This window comes from Phyllostomus hastatus, unplaced genomic scaffold, assembly GCF_019186645.2.
Source record: "Phyllostomus hastatus isolate PE091 unplaced genomic scaffold, TTU_PhHast_1.1 phas_scaffold_501, whole genome shotgun sequence".
NCBI lineage: Eukaryota > Metazoa > Chordata > Mammalia > Chiroptera > Phyllostomidae > Phyllostomus > Phyllostomus hastatus.
Window position 1 is genome coordinate 21,221,996 of NW_025334033.1, and position 15,098 is coordinate 21,237,093.

Below are 15,098 nucleotides of genomic sequence, written 5' to 3' on the forward strand. Positions count from 1 at the left end.
TCTACACTATTAGAAAATAATGATAATTGTAACTAATCATATTCATTCCTGAGGAATATAGCTAAAACTATATTAAAAAAACTCATAGATGTAAATATTCACATCTTAAATATAAAAAGAATGAAAACAAAGTAGGCATCCCATTTAAAGAGTAAGGAAAAAAAAGACACACCAAAAATCAGGGGAATAAAAAAAAGGCATCTAATGAGAAAATAAATGAGAAAACAGACAAAACTGATATATCATGCTTACTTTCCTTTTATTTAAAGACTAATAAAAATAAACTATTGCTAAGTACAATTTGATAAAATATGGGGAAAACTGAAATACGGGGTGGGGCAAAGTAGGTTACAGTTGTTTATGAAGAAAATACAGTAATAAATAATAATACAATAATACACTGTTTCCTGTACTTACAACTGTAAACCTACTTCAGCCCCGCCCTGTATATAAGATTAGACATAGGACAAAGGCTGTAACAGATACAGAAGACATTCAGTTTACAAGAGATGAGTATACATAATGCTATACTAATGTATTTGAAAATTTGAATGAATTCCAGGAAGAACAAATTACCAAAACTGATTAACGAAGTAAAAACCTAATAGAAGAACACCACAAAAGTTGTCAAAGAATTACCGCCAACAAAGACTCCAGGCCTAGATAGTTTTATAGTTGAGTTCTTTAAAACTTTCAAGAACAAGTAAGTCCCATGCTACATAAACTGTTTCAGAGCACACACAATTAGAGAAAGAGTTCCAAATACTCTATGAACCTGGCCCAACTCTATTATCAAAATCTGACAAAGCATAAAAAAAGAAAATTACAGACCAAATTCCCCTATGGATGGATATGGATACAAAGATCCTAAATAATATGCTTGACAACAGAAAGTAACAGTACACTAAAAGATTACAGATCTTCATATGAAGAGAGCATTCATTCTAGTGGATAAAAGGATTCATATTGGGTACTACAGATAATATAACATCAATAGTTCAAAGAAGAAGCAATGCATACTAATGTCAATAGATGCCCAAAAAGTATCTGATGAATTTTAATATCCATTTTTCATAAAATAGCAAATTACAGTCTTGGTTAATTAAAAATGATACATCCTTAACACAAAGAACTGTAAGAGGAAATGATACAAACATTGCTTATTTAAAGTCAGAAGGGAGATTGGATGTAATAAAGAGAAGGAGAAAGACATGCAGGATAAACTCTACCCAGAAGAGTCAAAAGAACTGAAAAAATTAGGATTAAGCAAAATTCAGTAAATATAAAATTTCAACATAACAAATTTACAGATGTCCTTTAAACCAGGAAGACTAACAGAAAAATTATTTTTCATAATATGACACAAGTAAAAATTAACAAGGAATATATACACTTAACAAGAAAAATAAGTGAGCTTAACTGAAGGAAAAAATCCTAAAACTGTACTTGAAGGGCATGAGAAAGATGTAAATCAAGAAATATACTCCTAACTCTGAAGTTAATTTTTCTACAATAAATTTTCACATCAAAATTCCTTTTAGGTTTCCTCTTTAAAGTAAAAGAATAAAAATGATTTTAAACTTCATATGAAAACATTGGTATAAACACTTAAAAAAAATTGGTGTGAAAAAACAAGGACATTTTTGATAAAGAAGGGCAATGAAGAAAGATTGGTTCTACCAGCTTCTTAAACATTTAATAACTAAAACACTTAAAAATGGTATGGTACTGAAATAAGAATGGAAAATACAAAGGAAGAAAATTCAGTAAGAGTTGCATAATAGATTAGTGTTAAAAGAAAAAAATTATTCAGTGAACAAGGCTGGAATAATTAGTTAACCATTCAGAAAAATATTAAAATTAGTCCCTTATCTTAAGGCATTTACCAAAATAAATACCAGCTGTGGCCAGTGTGGCTCCAATGGTTGGAGCATCATAAACTGAAAGGTCATGGGTTCGATTCCTAGGCTGCAAGTTTGGTCCCCATTCAAGGCATGTGTGAGAGGCAACCAAGCCATGTTTCTCTCTCACATAAATGTTTCTTCTCTCCCTCCCATCCCCTCTCTCTGAAAACAATAAACATGTACTCAGGTGAAGGGAAAAACAACAACAACAACAACAACAACAAAATCAATACCAGATGGAATAAAGGGTTGTATGTGAAAAATGAAATACCTAGGAAAAAATGCATGTAAGTATACAGCTACTAGTGGATGAGGGAAATTCTTTCTAAGTATAACAATGGATGTTACAACCTGCAAAACAGTAGGCAAATTAGACTTATAAAAATTAAAATTAAATAATAAACAGTAATCTTAAATTTTTTTATTGTGCTATTTTTATTTTTTAATTTATTTTTTTTAGATTTTATTGATTTTTAGAGAGGGAAGGGAGGGAGAAAGGGAGAGAGAAACATCAATGTATGGTTGCTGGGGGCCGTGGCCTGCAACCCAGGAATGTGCCCTGACTGGGAATCGAACCTGCGACATTTCGGTTCGCAGCCCGTGCTCAATCCACTGAGCTACACCAGTCAGGGCATCTTAAAAATTTTTATATTTTAATAGTTAATATCCTTAATATATAAAGGTGTGTAAACCAACAACCCCAATTCTGATGATCTATATTAAATTATATGGTCAAGAATGCTCACCGCAATGTTGTTTGCGACTGTCCCCCTTCATAAATTGTGTAAACGAGGGGGCGAATTTGGTTAAATAACAAGAATATACACATGAAAAAGGCATTAGAAAAAAGTAAAGTGGTTATTTATAGGTAGTGAGGTTACTGATGTTAGTTTTCTTTTTCATATATTTATAACTATCTGCCATAACTTTCATGATGAGTACATATTACTTTTATAAATAGAAAAATAATATAAACCCATTAAAAATCATTTTCATAAACACATGTAAGAACTTCACAATCATTTGTAAATTAAACTGTCTTTGCACACTGAAAGCCCTTTAAAGCTTCCTGGTTCTATTAATATCTTTTTTTTAAAGATTTTTTAAAAAGATTTTATTTATTTATTTTTAGAGAGGGAAGGGAGGAAGAGAGAGAGAGAGAGAAACATCAATGTGCGGTTGCTGGGGGCCATGGCCTGCAACCCAGGCATGTGCCCTGACTGGGAGTTGAACCTGCGATGCTGTGGTTCGCAGCCCACACTCAATCCACTGAGCTACGCCAGCCAGGGCTGGTTCTATTAATATCTTAATTTAGCATGACAATACAGTTAAAAGAAGCCAAATGTCTTAGATTACATCTTCAGTTTTTCTCTCAAAGGGATTTTTAATGACTATTAAAAGATTGAGGGGGGTGGGCTGGGATCAGGGTAAAAGGCAAAAAACTATACTTGAACAATTAAAATGAAAAAAAAAAAAAAAGACTGACTTTTACACAAATATATCTAAACACCGCTACAATGAATTATACGAGAGTCCATATGCAATAGGAATAGCTTAAAATAAAGGTATATTTCATATCAATAATAATATCTTTCTAATAAATATTCAGAAGAAATTCTGTTTAAGACTGGTCATTCTATGTATGGTAAATTATTATTCAGGAAAACTCATTAAGGCACCAAAATAGGAAAATGACTAGTCTAAAAGGCCTTTGGGAAGGAACAAAATTTCTCTTAAAATTTTTACAGATAGAAAGTGTTATTTTGTATCTAACTGAAATCTCTCCTGTGATTTAAAACTTTTCTTCTTAAAAAAAAAATAAATAGCTACACTCCATTTTGCTTTCTTTAGACAAGATAATTTTAAAACTTTAAACCAGCTATTTCCTAATACTTCTTGCCTGCCTGTAGTCTATTTTTCATATCTCTCAAGTTATTTAAATGCACATGGCAAACTATGATTTCAGGCAACGTATAATCAAACAAGAGAAGAGCCTGGAGCTCTCACATGGCTAGAACTCTGGAAATACAAACATATTTTCTTCTAGCACCTGTTGTGCTATTAGTACATGTTACTGTGTTTTTTATAACACATTATTTATATGCATACATATTAATTATATATAAACAAATTTATACTTTGAGCAGCTAATTTATTCACATTATGTGGAAGTCCTCACCACCTTGACTTCTAACAACTCGCTTAACCTTTTCTACCCCCTCAGTTTGATATACTCAAATTTAGTAAGTTTGCTTTCTTACCTATTATGAACCACTCACGGAATCTGAGATCTAGGCTTACATCCACCCCTAACTAATTTTGTGACATTGGAAGACTCACCGAACTTCTCTGGGCTTTAATGTTTTCACCCACACATTAGTGGGGTGGAAGTATACTAGAAGACTTAACGAAGTCTTTCACAACACTAATTTTATCATCAATGGAAGGGATCAGATTCCATTCTAATTAATCTTAATATTAAGGTAGTGACTACTATGTGAAAACACTGTGGGGAAACAACAGTAAATAAAGTATGTTCTTAATGAAATGTTTTTTGAACTAAAATATGCAGACTCAGGTATAGTACTACAGTGTGTGTGTGTGTATATGTATCTCCATATAGTAGTATACATATTACTATATGGATTACAAAGACAAGCATAATCATTAATTCTTTCAAATTTCATGCCCAGAACCGATATTTCTTTCCTTGTAACATTATTATTAAGAATTTCCCTTACCTACTACTTCCTTTTAAACAACTTCCTACTTTCTTTTTATTTTTGTTGCTTTCTACTGAACTGCAAATTACTGGCTCAAAATTGGAGCACCTACTCTATACACCAAAAAGATACGATTTTTGTTCTATTTTGTACAGGAAAACTCTTTAACTTTTCTTAGTGAAAAAAATTACAAGGATTTATGGAAATCTTAGAAAATGATTTACTAGAAAAGTTCAGGAAAATATTATAGAAAAATATAATCATGCCTTGCCAAAGGCAGAAATCTTTAAGGAGCATAGGACTGCACTAATGAAGCAGGGTCACACTTCCACAAACTAGTTACAAATGTGGTGGAGTGGAAGGACATCACTTCAAAAATACATAAAATATCCTAAACTCCTTATTAATTTATACAGTGACGTCATACATTAATTTGTCCAATTTGTCTTTTGGGAAACTAGCAAGACATTTTTGGATAACTAGTTCTTCACCATTTTCCTTCTTCAGACAAGTTTTAGAATTCTAGAGCTAAAAGAAACTCTTAAACTGCCTCATTTTATAGATGATGCAACTGACAAAAAGAATGGTTAGAATATATTTCCAGGTTATATTAAGTTTAATGACGGTTCTGTTTTCTTGCTCCTCAAACCAGGATTTCAACATACCACACATTTGCCTGATATTAATTAGCTTTTAGTGACTACAAATTTGCTTTTTTGTAGTGTCAAGAGTTATCTCTATTTTAATTAACCTGAAGTTAGTGAAGAATTCAATACATATGAATATACATATTCATATTCTCATCAAGGGCAGAAGCTGTATCTCATGTGTCATGTCCTCAGAACTTATTACAGGGTCTAGTACACAGCAGGACATGGCAGGTGTTCAACAGACTGCTGTGGACCGAGAAAACGAACTTCACAGAATTGGATCACATGTAGTCTTAGCTTTAATTTTCCTAAAGAGAAGAAATTCTAAAGCTCTTCAGTTTAACTTTGTTCAACCCTTGATCATTTCAGACATTTTTCTCTAGGCTTTCTCCAGGTCCACTATGTTTTTTAAGGTGAGGGAATCAAAATTTTGAATGAGGGTAGAGGAAGTTTTATTTCTAGATACCAATAACCTCCTTAAAAGTGGAGTTGCTTTGCATCATCTTACACTGGTGAACAGCAGCACTTATTTGATACTTTTCTTCCAAATTGTATAACACATTAATGCCTGCTGCTCTAACATTTCAATACCCCCAAAATTTTGGTTTTATTTACTCTGCCCGAATAAATCTTTTTCCAAATAAATTATAAAAATGTTAAACAAAGCTAGATTTAGCATCTATTAACTTTTCTCTATCCAGAAAAACTCATTAGTGTCTATACCTTTGCTTCCTGTGTTTAAATAAATATCTATATAATCAAAATTATATTGAGTGTCTAATATGTGCAAGCCACACAACACTCCAGAATCCTATCATTTTATTTGGTTGGTATAGAAAAGGATTTTAAAAGGATTTCATGGATGCATGAAAAGGCCTTTAAGAAGTCTAAATAAAAAAACATGTTTTAGCTCTCCATATGCACTGACTTATTTACTGCCTTCCATCTTCCTTCCAACCCTTGGCATACCCTTCCTGTTTCTTAAAGAACTCTGCAGGAATTTAATTCAGCAATCCTATACCATTGTCCCTCCACCTCCAGTCATCCAGATGAGCTCCAGAGTAATCCTTTAATTTAGGATTCCTGTCCTTTGTTACATATACTACTAGAGAATTTTTTTTTCAACTTTCTAAAATTGTTGTTCAATTACAGTTGTACCCATTAGAGATAGGGGAACAGGAGAGATTTCTAAGTTAAATTCCTATATATCACTGTAATATTCACCAATGATAAATCATTAAAGCCTTGTATAGTGCTTAAGCTCTTTAATACATTAGCAAGCCTGGCATATATATACAACACTTACTTGTACTCATCATAGACTTCCTGTTTGGGCAGTGAAGTCTCGGGATGTTCCTCTAGAGTATTCCGAATCCAGAAAAAGGCATGCTTTTGTTGTGCCCGACTAGATGACATGGCATTCTGATCGCTAATCACAGAAGAAAAACATGTTTAGCTGAACTAGACAGCAACTCATTGACAATTTTTGAGCCAAGTCTAAATGTTCCACTGAATAGCCAGCCATGTGTAAACATACTATAAATGACCAAACCAAACTCAGTACAAACAGCAGGTGCCCAGTTATCTATATATGGAAGTCATCCACCTGTGGATGTGGGTGTTATTTTCTATAACTAGGGTCCGACTAAAGTTGATGCCTTGTCCCAGCTCTCCCTACCATCTCTAGAAGCAACACTAACAATATCAGGTATTTGTTTTGGCTAAAATGATTTCTAATTGGATATTTGCTCACTTACTTGCCTGTTCATTTGCCTAAACTTACCAAACCTGCAGCTTTCAAAACTAAAGTTATGGAAGCAATTGTGTATTTTTTATTTGCTTACCATTCTCAAGTAACTACCTAAAATCTCACTAAAGCACTCAATGAGTCAGACAGAATATAATTTTTGTATAAATTATGTGAATGAAATTAATTCTGAGAAATACTTAAAAGAGTATAGAAACTTTAAGAACAGAATGCATGAACCAGCAATGTTTCTCTCAAGTTTCTAATGAGACAATAAATATTTTAAATAAGGAAATATAATATACACAAGCACTTAAAACACCTTACATTTATCAGAAATTTATGCTTCATACAGGCAACTCACTATTTTCTTTTTAATATTCTGTGACATGCTCACCTGACAGTACCTAAAAAACTCTTGCAGTTAATTTACTGCTCACAATACTTATGTACTTATTCTTTGGTTTTACTACATAAAAATATTAATCTGTTTATAAAACATACCCCCCCCACACACTTACTTCCTAGGGATCGCCTGTGAACACTGCAATGAAGGCAAAGACAAGCAGAGACATACCTTTTCTCTCCATTGCTGAGACCAGAAGGCAGCTGAAGGTAGAGGTAGAGTTTCTCTAGGTCTGTAAACTTCTCAACTTCTTGCTGGTTACAAAAGATTAAAAAGAAAGATCATTTTAAAAACACGGTTTCTCTCTTAAAATTTACTAACACATCAGTAAAAAAAAAATACTGTATAAATTTAAGCCAGACTAAATGGATCACCTGTCAAAGAAAACAAAATCTAGGCTTTTCCCTCATCATTAAAATAATATAGTTAAGCTGTTTGATAAATTTATTATATGTAAAACAATTAAGGAAAAAAATGTAACTTTCCTATGAATATATTCTAGGTCTAAATAAAATCATAGATCAATGCTTAGATAAAAGTTTACCACTTTTAATCACATTTAAAGAATAAGAGTTGTACAGTATTACTAGAAAAGTACTACACTGAAAGTCAAGAGAATATTTATTATTCGTCTTAGCCTACTCACTTAACTGGCTATGAGATTCCGGTTGTCTGGCAAATATTCTTTAGAACTATAAAATGGATGAGATGATTTCTAGCATCCTTTCCTAATTCTCAAAAACCCAGAACACATGACTAATGATGCTGTCAGCCTATGGATAGAAACGGAGATTTAAAAGTACTCAAGGACAACCAGCATCCCTTCCTGCACTATGCAGATGTACTTATGCTTTGACTTGCAAGAGTAGCTGCTATTTGGAGAACTGACTTGTGTGATTTTCTATCACAATTGTTCTACAATGATGTCGTTTTTGTCTATAAATGTACCCTTTAAAATAATTTCTGCTACAACCAGGACTGTATAGCTTTCTTTCCTGAGTTTGCCACAGAAGATCTTTAAGTGTGCCACAAATCCTATTACAATAAAAATACCATTGTAAAATTTTGGTAGCCAAGTTCATTGCATTGAGATCGAAAATGTGAACACATTATTCGAATACCTGGTAGCAGAATTTATTCTTATACAACAAAGCACAGCTTAAACATAAATCTAAATTTTTAAAAGCTTAAAATGATATAACTTAGCCTATTCTTATTCTCATAAGAATTCACCCACAAAATAGTGTCATTTTAGAATTAGTCCACAGAATGACTTAATCTATCAATTACATGTAAATAAAATAACTCCTAAACCCATATTTTTCCCCTTTACACTGTCTGTGTGGTATTTTCCAATTAGCTCTTGCTCTAACACCTTAAATAGATTTACTAGCATTATCTTTGTAACTTTTCCCATAAAAAAAGGAAAACACATACATATCTCCTTTCTCAACTGTTACTTAACACCTTTTTTTTTTTAATCCTCACCTGAGAGCACGCTTATTGATTTTGGAGAGATGGGAGGAAGAGCGAGAAAGAGAGAAACATCGACTGGTTGCTACTTGTAAACTCCCCAACTGGGGACTAAACTGGCAACCCAGGCACGTGCCCTGACTGGGAACTGAACCCAGAACCTTTCGGTTTACAGGACGCTCAAACCAGCTGAGCCACACTGGCCACGGCAACTCCTCCTTCACTCCAGCTCACCAGTGTTCAGTTTTGTTGTCTGTTTAATTTTGTTCCTCTTTGTGCATTCCACTTTAATCCTTTATTTATCCCTCTATCTCTTTCCCCCTTATTCTCTCTGTACTCTATTTTCCCAGCTACTTTATTAGTCTAGGTCTGTAGCAGCCTTTAGCAATGAAGGAAAACATATGTATATATGTATGTATGTATGATATTTATATTTTCTGCCATCTTCCACAGGTGATTTATAACTATAAAAATATTGCATATCACAACATATAGAAAGGCTGGAAATACATAGATGAACAACACAATTGTCCTTACCTTTAAGGAACTTACAATGATTCTCATATTATTAAAATGTCTAACAAGCTGGTTTCTGTGCCACCAACCTCTCCCCACCTTAATCTGTCTTAAATATAGTTCCTAAGGTACTTTTTACTGAATGTTATTAACATTAACCACTAATGCCTATCATGTTAAATCCATAGTAGGTTACAAAAACAAAACAAAAAAACTAGAATTCTAGGCAGAGTCTGAGAAAATGTAATATAAAACACCATTTCTGAATAAAGAAAATGTGGTACATAACAATAAAATATTACTGAGCCATAAAAAAGAAGGAAATTTTGCTATGTGACAGCATGGATGGCCCTTGGGGGCAATATGCTAAATGAAATAAATCAGACAGAAATATTGGATGATCTTTTTAAAATTATTTTTTAAATTCTCACTTGAGAACATTTTTTATTGCCTTTAGAGAGAGAAACATCGATGTGGGAGAGACCTACTGGACGCACTTGGAGAGGGAAGGTATGCACCTGGACCATGGATGAACCCTCGACCTAGATATGGGCCCTGACCGGGAATCCAACACACCACTTTTTAGTTACTGAACAATGCTCCAACCAACTGAGCCACATCGGCCAGAGCTTGGGTCATCTGTTTTATGTAGAATCTAAACAACAACCAGTCAAAGAAAAAAAACAAGCCTCTTCCCCCCTCCTACACAAACAACAAGCTAAATGGATATGAAGAACAGACTGATGGTGGCCTGAGGTGGGGGGTGGAGAAATGAGTGAATGGGTTCAAAAGGTACTAATTTGCAGTTGCAAAATGAATAAGCCATGGGGATGGAATGTACAGCATGATGACTATAATCAATAATACTATACTGCATATTTGAAAGTAGCTAGGAGAGTATCTCATCACAAGAAAAATTTTTTATTTGTAGCCATGTACTGTGACGGATGTGAACTGTACTTACTGAGGTGATCACTAGGCAATATATACAAATATCGAATCATTGTGTTGTACACCTGGAACTGATATAATTTTATGTCAATTATACGTTTTTTTAAATCAAAGAAAAAACATTTTTCAATAACTAAGAATTTTTAAAAAACTTTATATTATTGGAGAAACCTTGGATTCTATAGTTTTTAAATTTTAAAGGAACTCTTTTCTTTAAAAAATTGAAAACCATAGAAGTTACAAAGGGAATTCAGAAGATAATACAAATTAGGATACAGTGCCAAAGAGATGACTTAAAGGCCATGTTAGAGAAATAGTTTTGAAAAAGATTAAATTGCCCTGTTTTGTTTGTTTCTGCCTTTTGAACAATGAAAACTTACTACTGTCAATTATTAACTCATTTGTTATGTGGGACTCAATACACAGAAGAAACAGCTTGAGTTTACTAATACTGATAATACCAAAATTCTATGAAGCACATGTGAACAAAATGACTCAAGTGTGTGAGATAGCATTTTAGCCCAGCAAGGCTGAGTTCACTATGAATATTTTTCGTTTTAGATATACCATGTTATTTATGGTTATCTATCGGCTTCCAAAGCAACAATCAGTGGTGTAGTAGAGACCTTATCCTTGTTTATCATGGCAAGAATATCAGGTGGCAAGTATGTTAAACGTCAGATTATTTGATATGCTTTGTAAAGATTTAAATATCAAGAAATTTGTTCCATGTTAAAATGCATTGGTTGTTAAAAAGAAATGTATTGGCTGGGTTTATGAAATGAAGGACCAAGTTGCTCAATTTTTAGAGCATTAAAAAAAAGACCAAAGCATAAACTTTTAAAAATAGTAATTTTTAAATGTAGCCATAAAAATGAAGTAGTGATACATGCTGCAACATGGACAAACCCTGAAAACATACTAAGTGAAAAGCTAGACACAAAAGGCCACATATTGCATGACTCCATTTCTATGAAATATCCAGAACAGGCAAATCAATCCATAGATAGATTAGTGATTGCCAAGGATTGTGGGAAGGGAAGCAGGAGGACTGACTGCTTAGTGGGTTTACTTCTGGGGTGAAGAAAATGTTTGGTACTGGATTGAATTAGTAGTTACATAACATTGTGAATAGACTAAATATTGCTAATGGTAAAGTCTGTGTGTGTATTTTATAATACAAATTATAATTTTTAGCCCTGGCTGGCGTAGCTCAGTGGATTGAGTGCGGGCTGCAAACCAAAGTGTCGCAGGTTCAATTCCCAGTCAGGGTATATGCCTGGGTTGCAGGCCATGACCCCCAGCAACCACACATTGATGTTTCTGTTTCTCTCTCTCCCCCCACCTCTCTCTTCCTCTCTCCCTCCCTCCCTCCCTCCCTCCCTTCCCTCTCTAAAAATAAATAAAATCTTTAAAAATAAATATATAATTTTTAATACAGCTCAGCATATCTGACAGACATATCCAATATATTTGACTTAAAACTTAAAAGGGCAATTACTAAACATTCCTATTCATTAGACTTGAAAGTCTTCATTTTTGTCAATAGAAGAAGTTAAGCTCTCAAGGAAAAGTTATTGAAAATGGTTTCAGGTTTAAAGGAAACCTCAAATATTACCTAGTCTACTGAATAAACTAAGGTGATAATTTCCTAAAATTGTGGTTGAAAATCTTGCCCAAAAGCTAGTAAGGACTTCTCTCTCACATAGTTCCATCTTTACAAGATACCCAAAAGGAATCTTTGAACTGAAGTTTGATTGACTTGTCGAAAACATTCCAGAAAACCACTTTGAGAATTTTGGTAAAAACCTGTTTACTCCAAATAAGCAAGGAGACCATGTGTGTTACCTCGCCATTCACATGAGCATATATTCATGAAACTGCTTTTTCGAACCCGTGGCTATAAAAAGAAAGTAATGCTACAGACTTAATGTCAAAAATGACCTAGATATACTTTATTCTTTCACATCCTGGACAGAAAAGCTTGTGGCTAATGATCAGACTCAATATCTGCTTAGAAGGCATGTGAACCAGAAGAAAATAAAGGTGTAGTACAAGAGATGCAAAATCAAGTTATTTTTGGAGGTTCAAGGTGAAGTTTGGTGTTTGAATCCTACCACTAGATCTCCTTTTCTTCTGAAGTTTTGGCTGATAAAGAATATTCACACAGGAACTAGTGGCACAGAGCTATCTAATGCTCCCATGTGGGGAAAATAAAGTGGTGAAAAGAGCATGAGATACAGTGTTCATCAAATATCCTATCTGCTCAACTGGAATTTCTCAGCTTCCTCTGCAGTTAGCTTAGGGCCATGAACTGAGCTAATGTGATGTATATGATTTCTAAGGGGACATAGTCAGGAATCAGTGTGTCACTTTTATCCTTTCTACCTGCTTTGTGGCGCCTTCGAAGTCATGTGTTTTATTTGTGAGCCCCTAACATGGATGTGTCTGTCAATGTGAGTTCCTGAGGGACTATGTGGAGCAGAGGCCTCCAGTGATTTGTGCAGCACACATAACATGAATAAAAAAATAAATTTTTGTGGTTAGGTGGCTGATAGTTTGGGCTTACTTTGATATAGCAGCACAGCCTAGCCCCTCCTGATTAATACAGAAAGTTACATGTTTTCCTTCTATCACTTCTAAAAGAATGAAAGCTCCTTTCTATATAAGCAAATAGAAATGTGGCAAGAAGAAAAGGGCTCCTCTCTAATTTAAAAAGCTTTCATTTATTCATTTTTAGAATATTCACCTTATTTTGAAATTATATTAAACAAGGATGTGATATTCATATTTATCAAAATGGGGTACGAGCTAAAAAAATGATTCAGAAGCACCAGTTGAGAATATACAGCCTCCAAGCTCTCTTCCACTTAATTTTACTTTAATAATAATAATAATAACAATAAAGCTACTTAAAATTAAACTCTCATAACATTTGCATACATGATCCTACAGTGTGACTGTTTGTCCTTCTAGCTTGGTCCACAGCAATTACTCATGAATTTACAGTCATTAAATGTGCATTTATTCCTGGCTGGCGTAGCTCAGTGGATTGAGCGTGGGCTGCGAACCCAAGTGTCACAGGTTCGATTCCCAGCCAGGGTACATGCCTGGGCTGCAGGCCATAACCCCCAGCAACCACACATTGATGTCTCTCTCTCTCTCTAGCTCCCTCCCTTCCCTCTCTAAAACTAAAAAAAAATTTGCATTTATTGATTTTTTAAAATGTTTTTCATTAGCAATGCTTTTACTATTTTAATACCCCATTTAAAATTTAAAAGTATTTCAAATAAAGTTTACAAAGTAGATGCACATGCATCACAGTCCATATTTAAAAGATGCTAACTTTTGGCTACATTTGGTTCAGAATTCTTTGATTTTTCCACAGATTTATATAATAGTGTTATATGGATTGAAACCAGTTCATTTCTCTGATAAGTAATTAGTTATTATAAAAATGCACTATTTCACATAGCACTGCAATGAAAATCCTTATTTGTAACGGCTGTGTCCCTGTACAAGCTTTTTTTCTATGGCATGTAACTAAAAGTAGAAGTACTTGGTCATAAAGGATGTACGTTATCAATTTTATTGGGTATTTATTTCCAAATTACTTCCCAACACTGTTATGTCAATTTATATTTTCCACAGCAATGCTATAATCTCTCTACATCCTTGTGAAAACTCAAGATATCAATTCTAGCTAAGCTCATGGATACAATTACCCAAAGTATCTCATTGCTTTATTTTACATTTTCTGATTGATGATCAGACTATCTTTTCATGTTATCATTTGAGTTGACGCTAATACAATGGTTATTCAAGTTCAGTATGCACCAGAAACACCTGGAGAGCTTGTTTAAAGATTGCAGGACCCCACCTCCAGAGAGCCAGAGTTTCTGATTCAGTGGGTCAGGAGTGAGGCTTGAGAACCAACTGCACGTTTAAAAATGAGGACACTAAAAAAAAGGGGGGGATAGCGAAGATGTAGTCTATATGTTAATCCTCTGCTGGTTATAAGTGCTTCTAATATCTCCCCCTAATTACAGCTTATCTTTTTATTTTGCTTTTGAGTCATGTGATGATTTAATTCTAGGCAAATATATCAATCTTTTCATTTATAATCTGTGCTTTTTGCATCTTGTTTTGAAATCCTTCCCTAGCCCAATATCATAAAGGTACCCTATGTTTTCTTTTTAAAGTTTTATTTTTCACATTTAGGTCTTTAGGTCTTTAATTTCTCTGAAATTTATTTCCCTATAAAAGATAAAGTAGGGTAGGACCTAAAGTTTTGACAAGGTTAGCTTAATTGTCCTAGTATAATTTATTGAATAATTTACCAATTCCTTTCTATTTTTTCATTCCACATCTGTTATGGGATTCTTGTTTATTACAGGTTAAAAGCTGTCATTTTTATTTTCAGTATTTAAAAACATATTTCTCAGAGTTGAAATTTAAAAGTCAACAATTTATTCTTAAGAGGGTCTTACAGCAAAATGTATGATTCACTGATTGTCTCTAACTTGCGTCGCAGAAACTTTCCATATAAGAATATCACCCAGTAACTGATCAGTTATGAAGCAGCTTTGATGCAGCTTTTATAAATCTGGGGTTAATAGGCATGTATCCTATTCTATTGATAAATTAATACCTAATAAAAATATAAGGCCTCTATTATATATTATAGGTGAATGAAGCAATTGCCACCTGAACTTGATTGATTAACCC

The 15,098-nt window shown here is 33.7% G+C and overlaps 1 protein-coding gene across 2 annotated transcripts in view; it reads right to left on the reverse strand.

The window, feature by feature from the left end:
* The window catches only part of RFX7 (regulatory factor X7), a 114,576-nt gene that overhangs the window by 24,337 nt on the left and 75,141 nt on the right, over positions 1-15,098 (reverse strand). For both annotated transcript variants that reach the window (XM_045822633.1, XM_045822632.1), the window contains exons 4-5: positions 7,602-7,684; positions 6,584-6,706 (exon numbers count right to left, since the gene is read on the reverse strand). In XM_045822633.1, the coding sequence (XP_045678589.1) occupies positions 6,584-6,706; positions 7,602-7,684 (206 nt within the window). The remainder of the gene's footprint in view (positions 1-6,583; positions 6,707-7,601; positions 7,685-15,098) is intronic.